At 42.4% G+C, this 22004-nt stretch overlaps 1 protein-coding gene across 1 annotated transcript; it reads left to right on the top strand.

Annotated features, from left to right (window-relative positions):
• The first annotated feature begins 516 nt into the window (after nt 1–516).
• On the top strand, nt 517–20981 carry TTF2 (transcription termination factor 2). Its single transcript, XM_087757069.1, has 23 exons — nt 517–609; nt 695–806; nt 1058–1144; nt 1881–1947; nt 2426–3400; nt 4289–4415; nt 5537–5731; nt 5976–6133; nt 7210–7291; nt 7597–7710; nt 8649–8799; nt 9502–9607; nt 10636–10826; nt 11706–11859; nt 12645–12736; nt 13449–13531; nt 13978–14117; nt 14900–15070; nt 15675–15733; nt 16837–16990; nt 18625–18707; nt 19769–19843; nt 20640–20981. Exons 1-23 carry the CDS (start codon nt 582–584, stop codon nt 20782–20784), a joined length of 3549 nt encoding a protein of 1182 aa, XP_087613195.1. The 5' UTR covers nt 517–581; the 3' UTR covers nt 20785–20981.
• Nucleotides 20982–22004: the final 1023 nt, after the last annotated feature.

A 22004-nucleotide genomic window follows, 5' to 3' on the forward strand; every position in this document is an offset into this window, starting at 1 on the left:
ACTGTATTCCCCATCTTAAATACAAAAGAAAAAAAAACACCTCTATTTCCAGCTTCTAATGGTCCATAGTCTTTGTTTATACTACTGTTATTTCAACTTAAATTTATTTTTAAATATTTTACTTTTAAAAGTATATTGAACTTAATGAGTGGACCTGGCAGCAGTGGCACCTGGACCTGTTTCCACGGTGGAGGGATGCATCCTGGGTGGAACACTGGTCTCTCAGCGCACGGCTGTACCTGGATACACAACCGCAGGCGCACCTCCATGCGAACAGGCGTTCGAGGTGGTAAAAATCAACCAAAACGACCTTTAGGTGCGACCGCCTGAGCCCAGGCAGGAGCCGGCGGCGGTACTTCCGCGGCGCGCGCCCTCCTCTTCCCGCCCTTTTCCCCGGCGTTCGACAACAGAACCTGGGCGGGGCCGGGGGTGGGAGAACGAAGGGGGGCGGGGAACAGTGAAGTCACGGTGCGACGGCGATTGGCTCCACCGCCCCCTCTCCCGGCTCTGATTGGACAGTCGGCAGACGCTGGGTGGGATTGGCTGATTCCAAGAGCGGGTGTGGCGGTTGTCGCCCGGCGATGGAGGCTGTGCCGTGCGCCGAGCACGGTGAGGGGCGGCGGGGAGGGGGTGTCCCGCCTGTGGGGGGGTCCCGGCCCCGGTCTGACTGGTTCCCCCCTTCTCCGCCCTGCAGGGTCCCTCTGCTTCCTGAAGACGGGCGTCCGCGATGGCCCCAACAAGGGGAAGAGCTTCTACGTGTGCGGAGCGCAGGGCCCGGCGGCCTGCGGCTTCGTCCTCCCGGCGCCGTAGGTGCAGGGCGGGGGGGCGGGAGCGCTGCCCGCGGGTGTGCGGCTGGGCGGGGTGGACACACGCGACTGTTCTGAGGGAAATTCAGTGCTGTGTCAACGGTAACAAGCTTTTGTTTTCTTAGTCTTAGTAGGCTTTGAGTAGACTCGCCAAGTATTTTGTCCCAAATAATTGTTTTTGCCGTTGCTGTTACCTGAGCAGCTTGTCTTGTCTTTATTCTTCCTCTTTTCTTTTCCTTTCCTCTTTTCAGTGTTCCTGCTTCTCACTGCTTGATCCACGAGGACTGCACGGTGGAGCTGCAAGTCCTGGTTCAGCAGCAGGACAGAGATGAATACCGGTGAGTTCCTCAAAGTGGACACCACGGTTTGTTGTGGAGGTTTGAACGTTTGGAATTGTGTGATGGCGGCTGACTTGCAGTTTCCTTCTGGAATTGAAAAGGCTCATCCAGCCTTGAGACCGTTACTTAGCGTGTTTCAAAATGTTTGCTATTTTTATTAGCAATCATATTCAACAGTATGAATCTAAGTGATCAGATAATGTTTGTTTTTAACAGAATTGAACGTGGCTCTGTGGTTGGGTTCATCCAAGACTCGTGATAGTTGCATCAAATTCACTGATTTTAATTCTGATAAAGGTCTTGCAGCAGTCCTGGTTGGCTACCAGTTTAAAAAAAATCACATCCAAAGTTTGTCTGTTCCTGAGGTGCTTTAAAGATGAGGTGGCCCGTGCAGTTTAACTAAAAGAATAGCTGTTTTCTTACACCTTGAAATCATAGGATACTTCTGAGGCTCTGAACATAGACAATATTTTTGCCTGAGCGGTTACTTTTTTTATTTATTGTTAAAATTAAAAACAAACAACCCAAAGCCCTAGGAATCTTTATCCAGAGAACAACGCTTTTGTAAAAGCTTTGTGGCCAGTGTTCATGGCCTTTTGCTATGCAGGAGTCTGGATGTAAAGTGCAGATCAAGAGACCTTGTCTGTGATGCTTTTGGTGCAAAGTACTTTTTAAAGAACGCTTAGAGTTCTTTTACTGGCTCCTGCAGTTCAGCTCTTGTTTTATTCTTTGGTAGGTTGTTTTACCGGTGCCTTAAAAGTAAGTTGAATGGGAAGAAATGGTGTGGAAGCATCCCATGGCAGGTATGTATGTTTCATTTATGTTATAGCATCAGCTTATTCCAGCATGACTTTTTGTTCTGTATACTTCAATCACTTCTGAGACTGCATAGTGGGAGAGTTTGTATTTTCTAGCTGAAAAGCATATCAGCCTGCTGTCCACCAGATGAGGCTTCTCTTACTCTGAAATTATGTGAAGTAATCGCTGTTCTCCAGTCTAAAAGGAAACTTGGGTTTGATCTCTGGCTGTCCTCTTTTCTTGCGGATGATGCTGTTGGGACTCAATCCCCAAAAAACATGGGAATGGCAAAGAAAGCAGAAAACCAGCAGTTTTGTTTTTGTTTTCCTTGTAAAATGTTTATCCTGATCCTGTTAAAATTATAGGAAAGATGATGTTCATAGAGAATGAAGTCTTTCTTAAGATGATCAGGTTGTGTGTATAGTTAGATAGCAGATTTTAATAATTTGTACGTTAGCATTTACTCACTTGTATATATTGCAGGATCCAAAAGCTACCACAGTGTCAAAAGCCTTAGAATCTCAGCCCAACACAGCACCTCTCTTCAGTCGCAGCGGCCAAAGAAATCCTTTCAAAGTGATAGACAAAAATTGTGAACGATCATCCTGGAAACAAATTAAGCAAGGAGACAGAGAGGAAAGTAAAGCAAAAGGAGTAAAAGCAGAGAAAGAGAGCGCGTTGGTGTCATATAAAGAAAAGAAATTAACCTCTGATTCCTCTGTAGAGAAGGAACCTCTAGAAGGGCTGAAAACTAAAAAGAAGCAGTCCACGGGAAATAGGAGTGATCCAGAACTTAAGGAAAGCACTGCGTCTGAATCTAAACTTGGTCTTTCTGAGACTTGGAAAGCAAAAAACACCCTTTGGGAGGAAGAGAAATATAATGACAGTGGCAGGGAATCCAAGAAGTCTTCTGAGTGTTTGGAGAAAGAGCCAGGTGGGAGATCAAAGCTCTTTCCACTAAGTCTTGGAAAGCAAAGTACAAGTACCAAGCCTCCAGAGGAGGAGCAGCTTGGAGAGAAAAGCTTAAAAAGCTGTGGGGATAAAGAAACCAGAGAGAAAGAATACGTTGGTGGGAAGAATGGAGAGACAAAACCGATGTCTAAAGAAGATGTGATTTCCCCAGCAGTACCACAGTGGGCATTGCAACATGCTGCCCTGAAGGGAGGCGCAGAGGCAGCGCCACCCAAGACACAAATCAGGCCAGGGCTGGGACAGCCTGCTGATGAAGTCTCTGGCAGTGACAGTGATGAAGTAGGATTTGTTTATTCCTCATCAGGTAAAAGTAAACCTGAGAAATCAGTTGAGGGTTTGCAGTCAAGAGAGATTCCTTCTGGAAAATCAGGAAAGAGTACGCAGGAGACATCTTTGCCAGGAGCTGCAGCATCACATCACGTGGAAGGATTCCAGGACCCTAAAGCTCTTCACAACCATCTTGTAGTCCAGCTGAAGCAGAAGAAGGTCATTTATTGCACCTATTATTCCTTTTTTTTGGTTCTGTGTTCAGGGCGACTTCCCTTACTCATGACAGGCATCAGAATATGGTAACCCCCCACAGTAGAAACTCAAAATATTTGGATGGTTTAGGAAAACGGGGCAAGGGAGGGAATTCAGCCTAGGCACAGCCTAGTTGTTTTAAGCCACATATGAGACAATTACCCCTAAGGTAATACCACCTGCTGCATTTGGGGGTGCTCAGTTTTGACCTGCCTGAGATTGTGTCTGTCTTTTACCCAGAAAGTAATTTGTATAAGATGGAAGAGTGCACAGCCAGCTTAACCTTTTTAAATAACGTGGCTGTTTCTGGTGGTCTCTCTTGGCCTTGTGGAGTAAAAGTGACCTAGCCATGAAAGCTCACACAAAGAGGAAATAAACTACCTGCCTGTTCGCTTTTTTTAATAATTGCTAATAACCACGTTCCATAGTTTTTATTATAAAAACCTCTGTTTGCCTAGAGCTGAGGACAGAACCTTGAAATAAACAGTCAGAAGTGTCGTTCCTGCTACTATAGAAAGAAATGTGCAAGTAGGTTGAATGTTGGGTGCTTTGAGAGATATTAAGATTGTCCAAGTCGCTTTACTACCTGTTCCTCCTGTTTCATAAAAAGGTAGAGGCCCTGCGCCCTTCCGTCTCTTCTAAAGTACAGTGATGGATAGTTTATTTTCTGCGAAACGACTATTTAATCCCACTGAATGGCACTTAAATGCTTTTGGAGATTGTAGAACAGTATCAAAGTACAAATTACTATGGCATAAGATTAGTGGTTTGAAACTTCTGACCTGATTGTTCTCGGTTGACAGAGAGCTTGGCAAGCATGCTCAGGTTTTGGATTCTTTTTTTGTTTTGCAGAGTACATTGGCTACAGTGAACATTCAGCTGCTGCCAGATAAAGGGGAGCGGTTATTAAAGCAAGTGCAGAATTTGGAAGCTGCACTCAGTGCTCTTAACATTTCGACAGCAGATACTACTGAAAAAGGTAGGGCTAAATTTTTTTGCCTCAGAACCTTGCAAACCAGTTTGTCTTACTATATTTGTTAATACTGAGGAAAAATAGCATAAACTTATATATGGCATGTGGTCTATATAAAGTTTGTTGAGATTCACTGAAGATTAAAAGTGTTAATTGTAAAGTGCGTGTCTGGGAAAGGATGAATAGAACAACTCAAACATTTCCTCTGAAGTGTGTTGGCTTCGCAAGAGAGTTTCCTCCCATGGCTAGGAGCCAGGGCTTGTTCTGTTTCCAGTTTTGGCTACGTGATCAAGGCAGGTGTCTCTCTGAGAACTTGCCAGTGAAGTGTTAACTTCCTCTTTGTTGCAGTATGGAGCCATGCTGCTTGTGCACGTTTTGGTTGCTGTGTCTGAATGTTTCAGTTACCAGATACAAGATAAGCAGCTTCCAGTGTGCTGTTCCTCTAAAGTGATTTCCTAATTCTATTAGCTAGTATTAATCACCTGTGGAAGAGAGGCATTTTCTTGAGTTACCTGTACGATCACCTCAACAGGAGAGTTACTATGTGATCATAATATCATGTGTGTTGATGAAAAGATCCAGTTTGACAACTCTGGAAACTGAAGAACTCTAGCAAGGAAGCAGTAACTCACAAGCCACCACACAACGAGCAGTCCCAATGTCTTATACCATATCTGGTTTTAAGCCAGACAGACTTTCCCAGGAAGGAGATGAAAGCTCATGAGTTCTTGGGCCATTTGTTCTTGGATGTTTCGATAGTTTTTGTGACCAAAACATTGACAAGAAAGATGTCTTTAAAAGGAATAAATCCTCTGGTGTGTTCAGAAATGACCTTGTGTTTCCACTGATCTGATCACAGTTGCGAAGTTCACTGTGTTGGTATAAAGCACACATTGAGGCTTGAGCTGAACTGCATTGTCTGTCATGTAGGAGCAGGCTACGAGCATGCGTGTTAGTAGTTGCAGTGGCTCGGTAACCTGCTACCCTGATATTAAATCCGTGTGACCACTTAATAATATTTTGCAAGCAGACTATTGGGCAAAACGAAGGCCCTTCTCTGGGCTGTAACGCAAGGCTCCGAGGTCCGATGTGCAACCTTTTTAACCTGTGATTCCTTTCTTCTTAAGGGGAGGATAGCGCAAGCAGCAGCTGCCGTGAGGAATCTTTGCCTAACCCCTTTGGCAGGCCAGGTGGTACACAGTTGATAACACCACTACCGCTCCAGGATCCCACAGCAAGGACCTTTTCAGGCTCACACCGTCACCCATCTGCTGCTGCTGCTGCTGTGGGTTCCAGTGAATATTACAGCCATGGTTTTGGAAGTAAGTACAGAAAGACTTTTTGGGTTTTTTTTTTTCATTAAAGAGAACACGGGTGAGGACTATTTTTGAAATAATCCTGCAACTGGTGGATATACGTGAGAGTACTGAACCTTTTTTATTACTGTGAGCTGCATACTTCCCCAAAGGCATCTGTAGCCACTGAGATCAATCTCTGAGATGAAAGATCTGCTTGGGAAAGTTAGCTGTGTAAACACACCTCATGTATAATACTGTATCTTTCCAGTGAACTCTGGTGTGCAGAATCTATATGGAGGAAGAATGACAGAAGACCGAATCAGAGCTGTACACAGTGCCACAAGTGAGGCTATTAATCATCTTCACAAATCTCTAGAATCCTGTCCAACAGAGCAAACAGTAGCTGAAGATCCCTCTGGACTGAAGGTGAGTTGGCAAGGATGGAGGATGTCATGCTGATGAACTTAGAGGTTTCTTGTTACCTCCATCATCAAGTGTAACGTCTGGGTGATACCCTAGAGCATCCTGTGCTTTCACGCTTCAAAGTATTTTGCAGTTTTTGTCCTGCTGGAAGGAGACAGTCTAATTACTTTCCATCCATGAGAGTTGCTTCAGATTGCAAATACTGATGTTCTACCATCTGGCTGTGGTGTCTTCAGAGTATTTAGTGCTTGAATGAAGTAGTAGTGCCTCAGACAAAGCAACCAACCCGCAACCATTTGTTTGTACGTGACTGGCAGAGCAGAAGCAGGTTTCTAGGGAGGAACACACTGAGAAACTTCTTTTTGCTCTTTTCTCCCAGTTAGGTCTCCCAGTGAGCTATAAGAAGTAGTCTTTTAAAAGTGTTGCAGGTGATTGAGTTCATGCAACCCAACAGACTCCAGAGTAGTCCGTTCTGATCTGCCAAAGAGCAGCTCAGATCAGCATCTATCAGGTGGTGCAGAACCCATAGTTGAGGTTATGTGCAAGGTATTGGAAGGCACGTGCCTCTGCAGGATGGTGTGTTGATGTATATATGTTGTCTCACTTGTCAGATCCTCTTGGGACCTTTTCAGTGCTGGGGAAGGCCATTTCATGACTTACGATGATAGTATGTAGTCCCTCTTCCTGTCGTTTAAGTCTGTAGGGGTCTTAGACTTGGTGAGAAAAGGGGAAGTGTTCTCAGTCCCTCTCCTTGACAGTGATGCCTGTTGTGAGCAAGGTAGGCTTGGGTGGATTTTCCACCTGAACGAGCTGCGTTTGCATGCCCTCAGAGCACTGTGAGGTGCTAGGTTGGCTTGTGAATCAAGCATTAGAAAGCCTGATCTATGGTACTGCTGAGCTCCTGTCTGCAGGAGTTGCTTATCTTTGGTACTCCCGTCCATGTGGGAGAAGAACAGGTAGGCAAACTCCTTTTAGTAAGATTGTAGTAGGACAGTTCACCTGGATAATTCGGTGTAGGAAGCAGAAGTGTCTGCACTTTGCAAGATGTTTCCTTCAAATCCTCTGTCTCGCCCTCTCAGGTTCCACTGCTGCTGCACCAAAAACAGGCGCTTGCATGGCTACTCTGGAGAGAGAGTCAGAGGCCGTGTGGAGGAATTCTGGGTAAGCAACAGAACAGGAGAGTGGATTTGGGGAGGCAGATTTATGGCAGCAACAGTTTGGCACATAACTCGGAGGCCAATAAGTGGTTATTTTGTAGGTGTGTTGAAGGGGCTTGTTTTTCTGTGCCCTTTGACCAATTACAGCTATTAACCCATTACTAAATCATACCCTGAAATGGTCATATGTGTATTTTTATTTCCAGGGTTCCCCAGGGCAATTCTGTTGCAGTATCTACCTCGGTGTAGATCTGAGCTAGGGGGGCTCATTTCTGCAGGTTGTCACAACTTCTGTGTGTCTTTTTCCAGCGGATGACATGGGCTTGGGGAAGACACTAACGATGATTGCTCTCATTCTGGCCCAGAAGCAGCTGAAGACAGAGAAAAGAAAGGAGAAGTTAGAAATATGGCTATCCAAAAATGGTACAGAATTGTTTCCATCATACAGTACATATATTATGATGCGGTGCCATTTGAAATTCCTAAAGCATTATAGGTTAATGGCTCATAAACCAAGACTCTATCTGTGCTCACTTTGCTTCTGTAGGAAAATTCCATTGGGCTTAATGTTTACTGCACTCCCTTGCAAGGCCTTGATCAGTATCATTTGTTCTGCCATTGGATGTGTAGGATTGCCCAACTCATTACTTGATATTGTTTGGGGATTTATTTTTTTTTTATGGATTAGTTTCCTGAACCAGTTGAAGCCAGCATATGCCGTTTTGAAAAAAGTTTCATAGTTTTTTCAACATATGCAAACATATGCATAGTTTTCACAGCATAAGGACTTAAATTAGTTACTATTCACTTGTGACTGATTTTTTTTTTCCTTTTTTTTTCCCCCCATAAGATTACTTTTATCTTGTCCATAGAGATAAGGGATGTTAGAGTTTTTAGAGAGTATTGTTTCTGTGTCCACAACCTGTTACTGTCTCCATCCTCGTGGAACTGGTGGGACTACTTCTTCCTGTCTTGCCAAGTTTACTGACTGTGTGTTTGTTTTTCCTGTGTGGTTCAAAATGGTAACATTTCAGTCTTCTAGAACAGGAAAGAAGAATTTATTTGGTACTGTATTCTCAGCAGAGATCGGGGTTAATTCCTTTCAGCTTATCCAAAGGAAGTGCACAGATGTATAGCATAACTCTGAGCAGACAGGAAGTAATGCGTTAGTGTTTAAGTAGAGTTTTTTCCACCCAAAACTAACAGTCTCCAAGAATGCAAGGTAGAGATGTCCGCTTCACAAACTGTGCTCACAGGAAAAGTGGACCAATCTTCTTAATTGTTGTGAATTTCTAAAACTTCTGTCTTTGTTGTAGTTTAACATGAAGACATTGAAACCTGTCTGCAATATTTCCCTGCAGATTCCACTGTTATCCCTTCCCACAGCACTTTAATCATTTGTCCTGCATCCTTGATCCATCACTGGAAGAAAGAGATTGACAGACGCGTGGGCTTTGGCAAACTGAGGGTCTATTTGTACCATGGGCCAAACAGAAATAAACATGCAGAGGTGTAAGTGTGCTAAACCATAAATATGACCAAGAAAAGTAAAATACTACTTAGCAAGAGATTGTGTATATCAGAGTTGAAATTCAGTGGTGTAGAATGATGGAAGAACCTGAAGTATGGAAATGTGGAGGATCCAGAAGGTCAGGCTGATGTCTGCTGTCAGGGTGTATATAGCAAAGCCTTTATGGCCTGTATCCATGCTCTGGGTCAGTCTGAACTGAGACCGAGGCAGCTTACATGCTGATAACAAACAAACAAAAAAAAAGTGTATGTTCTTTAAAACATCTCTTGCTTGCAGAGGTTGTCAGTGGCAGTTTCTTCCATGCTTGTGCTTTGTGGTTGTATTTTTTTTTTTAATCAGGTGTATGTATAAATCAGAAAATTTTCTACACCGCTTTAGGCCATGCTGAGCAGTATTTCTAGATGCCAGATTCTAAGTAGGGTTCGTCTCATGTGGTGTGCATTCTGTACCATTGGCTTTTACTGTTGTCTTGAGCATGCTGTGTCTGCTTCCAGTGTCCATAAAATGGGGACAACGTGTCCTTCCTGTTTGACTGCTATGAAGCTCAGTTTTCTGTAAAACTCTGTGTTTCAGCTCTTGTAGAACCGTGGTGTTCTTAAAACCTTCAGCATACATTTTTTCTGTCCTGCAAAATGAATTCCTCATTTGTTCTTGCTCCTGATTACTACTTTCCCTTTATGCAGGCTCTCTGAATATGACGTTGTTGTCACAACCTACAGCCTTCTCTCCAAGGAGGTTCCCACGAGCAAAGAGGAGGGGGAAGTTCCTGCTGAGGACCATGATGTGGGGGTGAGAAGCCATATTGTTGATAGATGTTTTGTTCTGAGGTGTTGCAAGCCATTATTGTTTCAAGTAGCATCTTATGTATGCTGCAGTGAGCAGCAAGCCAAGTATTTTTTTTTCCGTAAGTCACCTGTTGAGTTTGCACAATAAAAATAAAGTGATGAGAGAAAGTGCTGTGAAGTTTAGAGAGACAATAGGGAAAACTATTCATAATAAATCTGTTCTGTAGTAATATAGAATGTTACTATTGAATACAGTTGAAATATCTTAAAAAGTAATTTTAAGATGAATCTCATACTCCTCCTTTTGAGGTGAGACTGTGAAGGAACACTAGAATCTCCTGTTTGGTGTTCTTTGCTGCTTGAAGCACCAACGTCACTTTAAACTACTAGAAACTTGTCATGCTCAGGCTCTGGGTCAGTCTGAACTGAGATTGAGGCAGCTTGCATGCTCCACTCTTGAAGAAACAGCAGTGTGTTTGCTAGGCTTTGAAAATAATAAAGCGGTTGCTGAATGCTAACACAGTAATGGCTACACAGTAGAGAGGAAGTCCCTTGCTGGTGGATATTGTTGTCTCCTACCTCTGTGTACAGATCTGGATGCAGCTCTTAAAGCAAACAGGCCTTTGAATTTCCTGAAATGTCAAGGTGGCATCTCTAAAACTGTAGAGAGATCAGAATAATTATATGTGGTCCTTGGTCCCAGCCTAGCAAAATTTTACTGATATGAAATGCCTCTTTTGAAGAAAGAGGTGATGAAATGCTAAAAGCAAGAAAAACAGCAAAATATTAGAAATTGTTATTAAGAACAGACAAACATGTTATATTCTTTGGCTTAAAAACTTTCATGGAAGCTTTGAAGAGATGATTTTTTTTTTTTTTTTAGAGCATCTCTTACATGACAGTAAGAGCTTAAATTACTGCCAGCTAACATCAGGAAAAGGCTTCTTGCTCGAAAAATGTTTGCTTGTGACTCTTTAGAGAGCCTAGCAAGGTTATTGCTCTGGGTTATAAATAGTCTGCTTTTTCTTTCAGACTGGGTCATCTCCCTGTTCCCCTCTGCTCAGGGTGGCTTGGGCTCGAGTTATATTGGATGAAGCTCACAATATTAAAAACCCAAAGGTTCAAACCTCTATAGCTGTGTGCAAACTGAGAGCCAGTGCCAGATGGGCTGTCACCGGGACGCCGATACAGAACAACCTACTGGACATGTACTCTCTCCTGAGGTGAGCTGGCTGCACGTGAATACATGGACAGGGCTCCAATTCCAGTAATTCTTCACTGATGAAGTGCTGAAGTTGTTTCTAAGTTTGAAAGGTTTCTAAGATATGTGGGGTAGCGAGACTAGTTATAGTAACGCTTCAGGCACTGGATTGCAAAGGCTGTGGCTGAGGCATTGTGCAAGGCTGACCATGTGTCTACTGTTGCGTGTAGCTATTCTGCTTCCATAGAGGACAAAGGGGAAATTACTTCAGCTCTCCTATGTCTCCAGGATGAATATCCACAAACCCAATTTTAATGAACGGAAGTTTTGTGCGATAATCGTTGTTCCTACCAGGGCAGCCTGGGAGGATCTTATTAAAGAGTGTTGTGCTACAAGGGCATTGAAGGAAAGGGTGAAAACTTTGGCTTCTCTGAACAAATGATAAACAGGTTAAACTGTGCTCCTCATTGCTGAGAGGGAAAAGATTGTGAAGGGTGTTGGAGAACCAGAGAGAACTTGCATTTGAAATGAATTTGGGATAATTGAAATTAATTTTCAAGTAAGAGGTATGGGATTTTGAAATAACAAATGAACACGCTTTTTGGCAAGTGCCTCTGGATCGTGATGCCCTTCATTTGCTGGTGATGCTTGAGACCTAATGAGCTAAGAGGAAGTGATGGGTACAGAATCAGAAAGATGCTTTCACAGTGTGAGTGATGGTAAGACTTTTGAGCAAACAAGTTATCGATGCTGTTACGCTAGAAGTGTTTTACTGCTCCTAGCAGTTATGGCCTTTGGAAATGGTTTGTTTTGGATAGCAAGGAGTTTGGTCCTGGTCATTCAAGAGTAACTGAAGAACTCTTCTTCCCTTGGTATGTAGTCTCCTTCCTTCCTGTTGTAGGTTTCTACGTTGCTCTCCTTTTGATGAATACAAAGTGTGGAAATACCAAGTAGATAACAACACAAAGAAGGGAGGAGAGAGGCTAAGCCTCTTAACGAGGAGCCTCTTATTACGGAGAACTAAGGACCAGCTGGATTCAGCTGGCAAGCCCTTGGTAAGGACTTCACCCTCCACACCTAGACAACCATTCTGTTGTTTTCCTTGCAGCAGCCAGTTAGTATTTACACGCATAAATTTATTAATGGGTGGGTTTTCCTGTCTGCTGCAGTCTCTTGAGCAAGGGGAGCGAATGCCTGTGGGATGCTTTGATTGCTTATCCAGAAAGAAGAAATATACAGAATAATTAAACCTTTTAGTTATAAATCACGTGCAGACAAGAATATGTCAAGTAATTGCAAGTAGATGTCCACTTAGTGGAAAGTTAGCCTAGGTCTCGTGAGCTAGCCTTGATCTCTGAGAATCAAAGCTGCTGCATGTCAAATGGATCTGGTGTGTGCTGGGGCATTGGCTTTCTGCATTACTCTTTACAAATAGTCTGCTAAACTGAGTATTAGGTCATTGGTGTGTTTGTAAGCCTTTAAAAGGTGTCGTTTTGGTGTAGTGTCTGATTCTGAATGGGGAATTGAGAAGCTACTGATACAATGCAATAAATGGATCCCTCCATGGTAGTTATGTGGCAGTCCCTACTTAGTTGCTCATGCCTTTTGTTATCGGGTGATTTGGAATAAAGATTTTTATCTTGAGTGTTAACCAGGCTACTTGGAGTTCCGTGAGTATCTATGTTGTGTCATAGTTGCATTAATACAAATAACTTCAATGAAGAAACAGCTATCTTCTGAGACTTAGAATACTGTGTTAAATCTTGGAACACTGGTGTTTGTGAATGCTGTATAGGATTTTTGCACTGTATACATCTGATCCTGTATATTTTTACTTCAGGTATCTCTGCCCCAGCGTAGCACGCAGTTGCATCAGTTAAAACTTTCAGCAGAGGAGCAGTCTGTGTACAATGTGCTCTTTGCAAGATCCAGGTATGAATGTGGGTAGAGATAGGGTATTCTGTGGTTTTGTTTCTTATTGGTATGAAAAATCAGAAAGAGAAATCCACTTTAGATGAGAACAGCTTTTGGACAAATTCCTGTTAATTTTTTCCCTTTCTGACTATCTGTCAAGCATGATTGAAAATACATTGCTTGTTCTGGTAATAGTTGAAACTGATTCATTTCTTTTCTCCCATATGTTCATGCCTTGTATGAGCTTTGTATTCTAGCCTTACACTTAATCTCATTGATTTCAAGACTCCAAAGACTTGGAATTACAACAGTAGTTCTTAAAAGATGATGTGCCAGCACCTGTAAAGGAAAGAATTTATCTTCTTTGCCCTATGATAGTTATACAATCGGAAATTATGCTGGCCTCTCCAGATGGCTGTAATGCAACCCAGCGTCCCTTTGTGTTCTCCTAGGGTCTCTTTCAACAGTGTTGCTGTAAAGAGTCTTCCTTCCTTTTAAATATAAATTTAAACATGTCCTTTTGTTATGAAAAATGTTATCCATTGGGCCCTGGCTCCTATTATATTCAAGATATTCCAAAAAGCAGACTTGCTTCCTCTTGTGTTTTCCAAAATGGATCTAGGTTTTTTTCTTCCTTACCTTGATGTGTCATCAGCTTGCTTCTTAAGCTCAAGTCCCTCTTGCTCTTTTTCCTGCTGTAAGTCCCACAGTCTTCGTCTTGTTTTTCCAGGTCAACACTACAATCCTACCTAAAGAGACAAGAGCATAAAAACGAAGACAGAGAGTATGCTGGTGGTAACCCGTTTGAGAAAGGTTTGAGCACACTCTCCCCTGAAAACATTTGCAGAAGTGCCTCTTAAGTGTACAGTTAAGGAGGGCTAACACACCTGGCCACGTAGGGTCAGGACTTAGAAATTCTTTGGAAAATGCTCCTCTGATGTTACGAGGAATCCTATCATAGTATTCCAAAAATCTGTTCTCACTATTGTGGCTCTGGGCAAATCTCGTAACCACCCTGGGTCTCAAATTCCCTTCTGAAATAAAGGTCTAATTGCTCAGAGAAGAGATGTCAGTATAAGGTGTGTGGTACTCTGCTTTGTGTTGTCTTTTTTTTTGGAGTTTGATGGGTTCCTATGTTAAATCAGGTATTTGCTTGCCTGTTGGTTCTTGTCTCTTATTGATGAAACTCTTGCTGGAGGTGTCTGGGCAGTGCTTGGAAATGCCTCCAAGAGCTCTTGGTGTTTTGTCTTCCTTGGCAGTTGCACAAGAGTTCGGGGTCAGTCAAAAGGAATTTCTAGCAGGCTCCCAAAGCGCCTCCCAGGTCTCAAGTACTGTCCATGTCTTGTCCATGCTGTTGAGGCTCCGTCAGTGCTGCTGCCATCTCTCCTTACTGAAAGTGGTAATTGCATTGTATTGTAGTGGTGTGGGCTTTTTTGTGGGGATATTTTTAAGTGTTTGTGTAAGTTAACAGACTTTGTAACACCCTTGCATCTCTTAGCTAGGGATGTATGAACGGAGCCATTTCTAGGATTGTGTGTTTTACAGCCGGAGAGGTTTTAGATGGGCATACTTCCTACTGAAGAGTTCCCCAGCATGACCTATATGGGCAGCTGTGTCTCTGGAAATACTTTTATTCAGATTAAAAAAAAAAAAAATTAATGGCAAAGAAGTCGTCTTGATCTTAACCTAGTCTTGAAAAGTGCACAAGTCCACAAGTGCATCCTGTTTCAAAGGCTTGTCTGTTGGAGAGCTCTGTAAGTGCCTTTACTGAAGGTGCCTTGCATATGAAGTAGACTAGTCTTTCAGAAGTTCTTTGCTCTGTCATATAAAGCAGCTGTAGAATAAGTCCAGATGCGAAGGGAACAGGCAGGGATTTATCCTCTAACAGCTTTAATCCTGCAATTGTTAAATGCTATGGGAGGGGGAATCTGAGGAGACTGGACCACAGAAAATGGCTGAGCTCATGTGCTTTCCCTACGCGGCGCCTTCTTGGGGCAGAATAAAGGGCCAAAGGGACTGTTGGTCTGATCCAGCAGTGTTTCTTAATCATTCTGTCTTCGTATTGCATAGCTTCCTTCAAAACTAGTGTCCTCAGCAGACATCGTGCAGACTGTCGATCAGTACTGAATTTGGTCTCAGGCTTGACTGTGATCCCTTATCCTATTGCTTGCTTTCCCACAGGCTCTGGACCAAGTTAACTTGAACAGTGAAGGCCTTTCCCTCTCCATTGAGGAACAACTTAGTGCTTTGACCCTCTCCGAGCTCCAGACTCCTGATGCCAAGTCAACAGTCTACCTCAATGGCACAGCTTTTAAAACAGATATCTTTGAAATCACCAGGGAGAGCACCAAGGTATTCTGGCTGTGGCTTTCTTACTTCCCTTGAGAAACTTGGATTTCAGCACTTTGCCTTTTTAAATTGTTAATGACTTGTCACACCTTGGTAACTGCACATCAGGCTAAGTTGGCAATTTAGATGAAATCAGGTGAGTAGATTGATAGTCTGCTGAACCTCTTCTGGGAAGGCTCTGACTTACCAGGTGTTAGTGGCTACTTCTAATAAAGCTGTGAGAATCTGACTGTGCTGAAAAACTCTGAGTGAAAATCTTGAGCACTGGATTCACAGAAGTTTAGAAAAGCGTGCATGTGAGAGCATGGTGCTTGTGAAGAGCTAGGAAAAGTGGGATGGCAGCAAGAGGAGAGGTGGCAATAACTTGGCTTCTCACAGGAAGGCTGGAATCTATAAAACATGCTTGCATGATTTGATTTCTTAACCCTATTTTCCATGGTGGGAGTGTTCTTATTAATGACTATTAAAATATCTTGAAAGTCTGAGGACAGAAGAAATTCCAGTTGAAGAGTTATTTTGATCACTTGTTATTTTAATGAAGAATAGTCAAGTATGATCTGGGTTATGACAGCAAGCAGACTAACTTTTGGGGTTTTTTTTCCTGCAGATAGCTCACCTTTTGGCTGAACTGAAAACTATTCAGAGTCACTCAGAGTCTCAGAAAAGGTTAGTAAGCGTGTCCTTTTCTTTAGTCATAGTGATTGAGGGAAGCATGTCTCTTGACAGCAGCAGAAATAGTTTAAAACCATTGAATACAAAACTCCTGGTATGATAAAATGGTGGCAGTACCGTAGTAGTTGAAAGCAGATTTGGGGGGGGGGGGGGGGGGGAAATCTAAGACAAAAGAGGGTAGTTTAAGATGTAGGTAAGTGTAAACATAAGGGAACGTGTGAGGAATCTCAGGCCTTGCGGCCCAGGAGGACTCTTCTCCAAAACCAGAATTGGGAATAATTTGGTTGTGCTGAAAAATATTTGCCCTCAGCTCTGCAACCCACAGCATCACCCAAAAAAAGTGGGGGAATAAAGTAGTTGTTAAAACTGAACCTGTTTGAGCTAAAGGAATGCATTGATCAGAGGACCTAAGTGTTGCTGAAGTCCTGCAGCTCTCGCCGTGCAAGTTCTGTCTTTGCTCCGCACCAGACTGCAGTGTTACAGGGTTTCCTGCTTGTTTTTGTTAAACAATGTAGAATGCACTTCCAGGTGTGTGGCTGCAAAGTAGTTACACCTGTGGTGTTGTGTTGGGGGTGGGTTGGAAGGGGAAGTCTTGTTCTTGAGCAACTTCACAGTTGCACCATATGTAGAAAGCTTTTTTCCAAAAAGCATTCCCACCGTAAGAATGGGAACACCAACATTACTTTTGTTCCATACCAAAAAGCTATCAAACAAATTTTTGCCCCCCAAACTGTTTAATCCAAAAAGTGTGGGGAGTGAGATGCCCAGGGGAATCCAAGTTTGGTGTTGCTATTGATTCATTTTGCAGAAAAAGCTCAGAATTGTGATTGGTAGATGGCAATGTAAAATCCAAAAATAGAGGTGAAAGTTATAGACTTAATTTGTCTGAAGTTTATTGGGTATTAGCCTTCCACAGCAGATTCTACCACTACAGCTACAGGTGAATCTGTTTCTGAATTGGGAAGGGGGACTTGGCTCCAGTTTGCAGTGGGGAAAAGTGCCTGAATCATTGTCTCCTCTTGCGTGAGACACTGTGCTGTAACCTAACTGTTACAGTACACACAGAACATGTTCTAAACTCTGTTTTCTCTCTCCAGTGTTGTTGTCTCTCAGTGGACGAGTATGTTGAAAGTTGTGGCTGTACACCTCCAGCGACTAGGGCTGAAGTACGCAACAGTGGATGGCTCTGTCAATCCTAAACAGAGAATGGATGTGGTAGAAGAGTTCAATAACAATCCCAAAGGGCCCCAGGTATGCAATCAGGGCAGGGAAACAGTTACTAGTGCTGCTATGAGCAGCTGTAATAGCTGACTTCACGATTCCATTTACTGGAATCCCTGGATTTCCACTTTCATTTGGACCTCTAGGTGCCAAGATCAGCAGGGAAAGAGGTAGCTGTAAAAACAAATGTAAATCTTAAAATGGGCAGGAGCAGCTGCTAAAAAGCTCCTTTTGATGTTAACTTCTGTACTGAGATCATCTGACGCCAAAGCTAGTTCAAAGGTTGTCCAAATCTTTGGTGCGTTCAAAGATGTTTTTGCCCCAGAGTAATGTGGAAGATGTGGGGCCAATTAACTCTACTTAGAGCAGGTTGGTTGTTTCTAGCTCATGCTTCTGCATTGAAAGATGTTTCTTTCTGTATATCACCTGCTTGCCAAGGAGCCTGTAAGACTTAATTGCTGTTTTCTAACACATCAGATACTTTTTACCAGACTAATCTTTTTGAGAAGAGAGGACGATAGTTGAATCTGTGAATGAGGCTAAAATTAACAACAGCATATCTCACCCCAATATAAAGATAAGACGACTGGGACTGGGGTAAGAGAAGTCGTAGTTTTGCACACATCCAAAATAAGGTGACCTCATGTGAATTCTTTCACTTATGAGCTGTTAGGATTTGAGGGGAGGGGGTGTGTGTGTTTAAATACTGACGAACTACAGCATATTGGCTCTTCTTGAAAATAGCTTCTAGTATGAAATTTTGGCCAAGAGAAGGAAGCTTGCCAGGTGACTAAAGACATCTGAATCCAAATTAATTGTTCATAGTGATTACACTTTCATTTGGACACTGACGTTCCTGTGATTGAGGCAGGACAGGCTGTCTCCTCTGAGGATGGATCTGTGACTGGGAGGAGAGAATGTGGTGCATTAGCTTTTCTTCTTTGCTGGATTTCTTGAACGAGCTGCTATCTACAAAATAGATATTTCTCCTTCTAGCTTTGAACTTAAACAAAGGAAGATTTCTGCCAGCTATATGAATAGCTGATTTCTTTAAACAAGATCAGGGTTTTAAGGTGCCATACCGTGAAATTGAGTAATAAATATATATATAGCAAGTGTCTCTGTCCTTGATCGAGTTCTTTTCTTGCTGTACAAGAAATCTTCTCTAAATTGACCATCTGCTATATCCCTGTTCCTCCCCAGCTACTTCATCTTTTTCTAAATACTAGGTTATGTGGAAACAGAGTGAAAGGAGCAGCGGCCATTTCAGTCCAGTTGCCTGTGTTTAAGTAATCATTACTGTTAATTCAAAGTTGGTGCTGATTGGTCCTGTTGTTGGCAACAGGCTGGCGCCAGAGAGGCTGTCATTTGAGTGGGACACGGCGAGAGTCTGGGCTTTTCAGTGCTTTCTCTAGTCTTTAAAAATGTATCGGGGTAATATACATGGAATTACCATGCTGGCCTCTCTGAGCCATGACTCTCATGTCCAGGCTTCTGTGCCTCATCAAGTAACATCTGGCAAGCTCCCAAATACATAATAAATATACACATGCAATATAAATATGATAAACAGATCCTTTGGTTCAAATTAATATGTGGAGTATATGAAGCATTAATTTTCTGGAAACAGGCTCTTTAACTTAACTCTCTTTTGGCCTTTGAAGGTGATGTTGGTCTCGTTGCTGGCTGGAGGCATTGGCCTGAACTTGACGGGAGGAAACCACCTCTTTCTCCTTGACATGCACTGGTAAAGAGAAATAAAAGTTCCGTCTCCAAGGATATATGTAGGGCACGCTGCTTGCTTTCTCACCACGTGTATTGTGATGTCTGGTACAACTGGGTTAGGAGGGAATTGTTTAGTTGAGAGTAAGGGCTAGTGATTAGTTGTGGAAAAGGGTTTTTACTACAGCCTTTTTTCAAGACACTCTGATTTGTCAGTCTAGTGCTCACCACCATGAAATACAGTTCTGCAGGGGTAAAAAAAAAAAATAGAGGAGGAGAACAGCAATCCAAAGAACCAGGTATGCAGTCTGTATCACAAAAGGATACTGGGGACTTGGCAGTCCCTGGCTTAATTTCTTACAGTAATGAAAATGGTACTGTAATGCCTACAGGGAATTTGTCTTGAAACAAATCAACTGTTGAGCATAGTCAGTAATCAGCGTACCTTGGGATTTTACAGGGCTATGAAAATAGTGCATATGAGCTCCTAACATTTATGTTGTCTCTCATCAAAGTCAGAATCATCTTTTTTTTTTTTTTTTTTTTGACTAAATGTTGCTCATGGGAACTTACAAAACAAACTAGTGTGCTTCAGTACAAAACCAGCTGCTGAGTAGCAGCATTAAGGAGATGTTTCTACCATATGGAAGTTATGCCAACAAGTATTCCCTGTAACCGTGTGTCAAACAGAACCATTTCTTACGTAAATGTTCTGGAGTGAAGGCCTCTTCCAATGGAGTTTGCCTTCCTGCTTCACTCTCCTCTTTCCTCAGCAGCTACTCAGCTTTCTCTGATTGCTAACTATTGGCTAGAAATATGGGGCTATGTGGAACAGCGGTCTAATTCATACAGCTGACTTTGTGTGGGGTTGTTGCATACTTCTACCAAGGGCCAAGGGAAATACAGTCGGGGTGAATATTGGCGATCAAGCTAGTAAACCTAAGGTAACCTGGGAGCAGTTTTAGTTCTACAGAGGAAGAAAACGGGATGCTCTGGAGGCAGGCAAATGAGGCAAGCACAGAGGCTTCAATATCTCAATTGCTCATGACCATAAGCCCTGAAGCTATTTTTTTTTTTACCTTGCAGGAATCCTGCTCTTGAGGACCAGGCATGTGACCGCATTTACCGAGTGGGGCAGCAGAAGGATGTTGTGATACACAGGTCAGGATTTTCCTTAGCAGTAAATGAGGCTGTTGCTGCTCACGTACTGTCTGGCTTTAGGTGGTGGCCTTGGTTTGAGGCTTGTTTCTTTACTTAAAGCTAGGCACAAGGCCTGACAGCGAGACTGGGGTTTGGGCACAGAGATAGAGACCACATGAAAATGTTTTGATGTGGCACTTGCCTGCATGTTGCTGTCCTGATAGCTAGCAGTGGCGTATTGCTTTTCAGCCTGTGGTTTAGTGGGAATGTCCTGTTTGTTCCTGAGAACAATTTGGGCACCAAGCTCTTCTCTTATTGAGTAGAGATTTTTCACTGTGCTCCCTAAGCCTGGACCTTTCTAATGTCACTAACATAAACATTTAGAGCACTTCTAATAAGTGGCAATGCTGGCTTTTAGAAAAAGCATCTGTAATACTAAGTACTCAAAGGATAGCTTAGTTATTGTAAATGCACAGCAAATTCAAAGAAACTGGAATCTGAAATACTATTTTGTGTATGATGCTTTTAGTGTAATAGGTGCCATCAGTTATCAAACGATCATTACAGGATTTTGTCTCAGAATTAGTATTGCTTCAGATGACTGAGGCCTAAAATGCATCAGACTTTTATTTGAAATGCTAGAATACCTGGATATGAGAACAGCTGTTTTCTGTGCACAGGTATATTTTGTCAGTCACATAATAGGCTGTTAATTTTTAAGTGAGACAAGTCTTTGGAAATTTAGTGGGGAATTGCTTATAGAATGCTGACACTTTTTCCAAGCAGTTGAGATGATGTGGCTTTGGGTTTTTTTTAGGTTCGTCTGTGAAGGAACGGTAGAAGAAAAGATTGTACAACTCCAGAGGAGGAAGAAGGTTCTTGCCCAGCAGGTGCTGTCAGGCAAAGGGGAGGCCCTCACTAAGCTCACTCTGGCTGACCTCAAAATTCTCTTTGGCATCTAATTATCCTTTACAGTACACAACAGAAAGTGATTTTATACCTACAAGTAACTGTGCAAACTTCAACAAAGGACTGCTGTTTTAAGGTGGTCATTTATTTCGAACAAATAACTACATTTTTGTAACTGTTCCAGGAAAAGAAGCTATCAACTTCAGGAATTTGTTTTAATACTGAAATTATATTGTGTATCCAAAGGTTAATAAAGTTATAAATTAAGCTATTGTTTTAAAACACTTTTCAGTAAATATTAAAAGCAAACATTTGCTTGTTTCTTGGTTTCCTAGGTATGCTTTTTAGTTAGAAAACTTTCCTCTTCGGGACAGGAGAAGCACAGGCAGAAATGAAGCAAGAACAAGAGAGACAAGCGGGAGGTAGGAAAGTTCAGAGGTTGAGTGGTGAGGTTGGGTGGGCATGAAGGAAGCAAAAAGAAAAAAAATTTTGAGCACAATGCTATAAGACGACTATATAAACTTTACAATGTTTAAGTAGCAAACTTAAGGAAGGACTTAGAGGAATACTTCACTTTCTCTTTTGTTCCTTAGGAGGACTTTTTATATCTAAGTGAAGAAGCATTTCCTTTACCTTGCTCAAAATATTTATTCAAGCAGGGAAGTAGATTTCTGTTATGTTCCTATGAAACAACCTGAATTCCTGATTGTTGTGGGTTTGTTTTGTTTTTTTTTTCTTTTGAGTATTAAGCAGTGTAAGGTTTCCTTGGTGCAAACCTTTTAACGTATAGCCTATTCTTCCTTAGAAGATGCTCCTGTTTTTTATTAGTAGACGAGTTACAAGTCCTTGATTAACAGTTTGTATCCTCTCTCCTATCAGAAGTGGTATGTGCAGGTGAGTGAAGTTTCCAGGAAAGTATTTTTTTTTTTTTATTTATTATTGGTAGTGCATCTGCCCTGCTTCCACTCTTTCTGCTGTGTGCCTGGCCATATCCACTGCATATCCTGGTTTTCTATTGATTACACTATTTCTCTGGGATTTGGCACAGTTCCCCTAAGTTCCGTACCAAATGAGGGCCTTTGAAGAGTTCATTTCTAATACGAAGTGGTAGAGCGTGACAAGTTAAGAGTGCTGATAAACCAGATGTTGGTTCCTGTGTGGTCATTCCCCACGGAATCAGATAATAGCACTTGGTAGCCTTTTGAGTGAAGGGGAGACCTATTTGCAGATCAGTGGTTCCTGTTAGCACAACAGTGTCCTGGTGGAGTACGGT

The sequence above is a fragment of the Nipponia nippon genome, unplaced genomic scaffold (genome assembly GCF_047370975.1).
Source record: "Nipponia nippon isolate SJK-2023a ecotype South Korea unplaced genomic scaffold, ASM4737097v1 scaffold_2, whole genome shotgun sequence".
NCBI classification, from domain to species: Eukaryota; Metazoa; Chordata; class Aves; order Pelecaniformes; family Threskiornithidae; genus Nipponia; species Nipponia nippon.

What these genes read in the sequence shown, in the direction of transcription:
- TTF2 (XM_087757069.1), top strand. Translation starts at nt 582, where the DNA reads ATGGAGGCTGTGCCGTGCGCCGAGCACG. An exon ending in CTGAGGACCATGATGTGGGG is followed by an intron (nt 9,608 to 10,635) that starts GTGAGAAGCCAT and finishes TTTTTCTTTCAG; the next exon opens with ACTGGGTCATCTCCCTGTTC. An exon ending in TGGTAACCCGTTTGAGAAAG is followed by an intron (nt 13,532 to 13,977) that starts GTTTGAGCACAC and finishes CTTCCTTGGCAG; the next exon opens with TTGCACAAGAGTTCGGGGTC.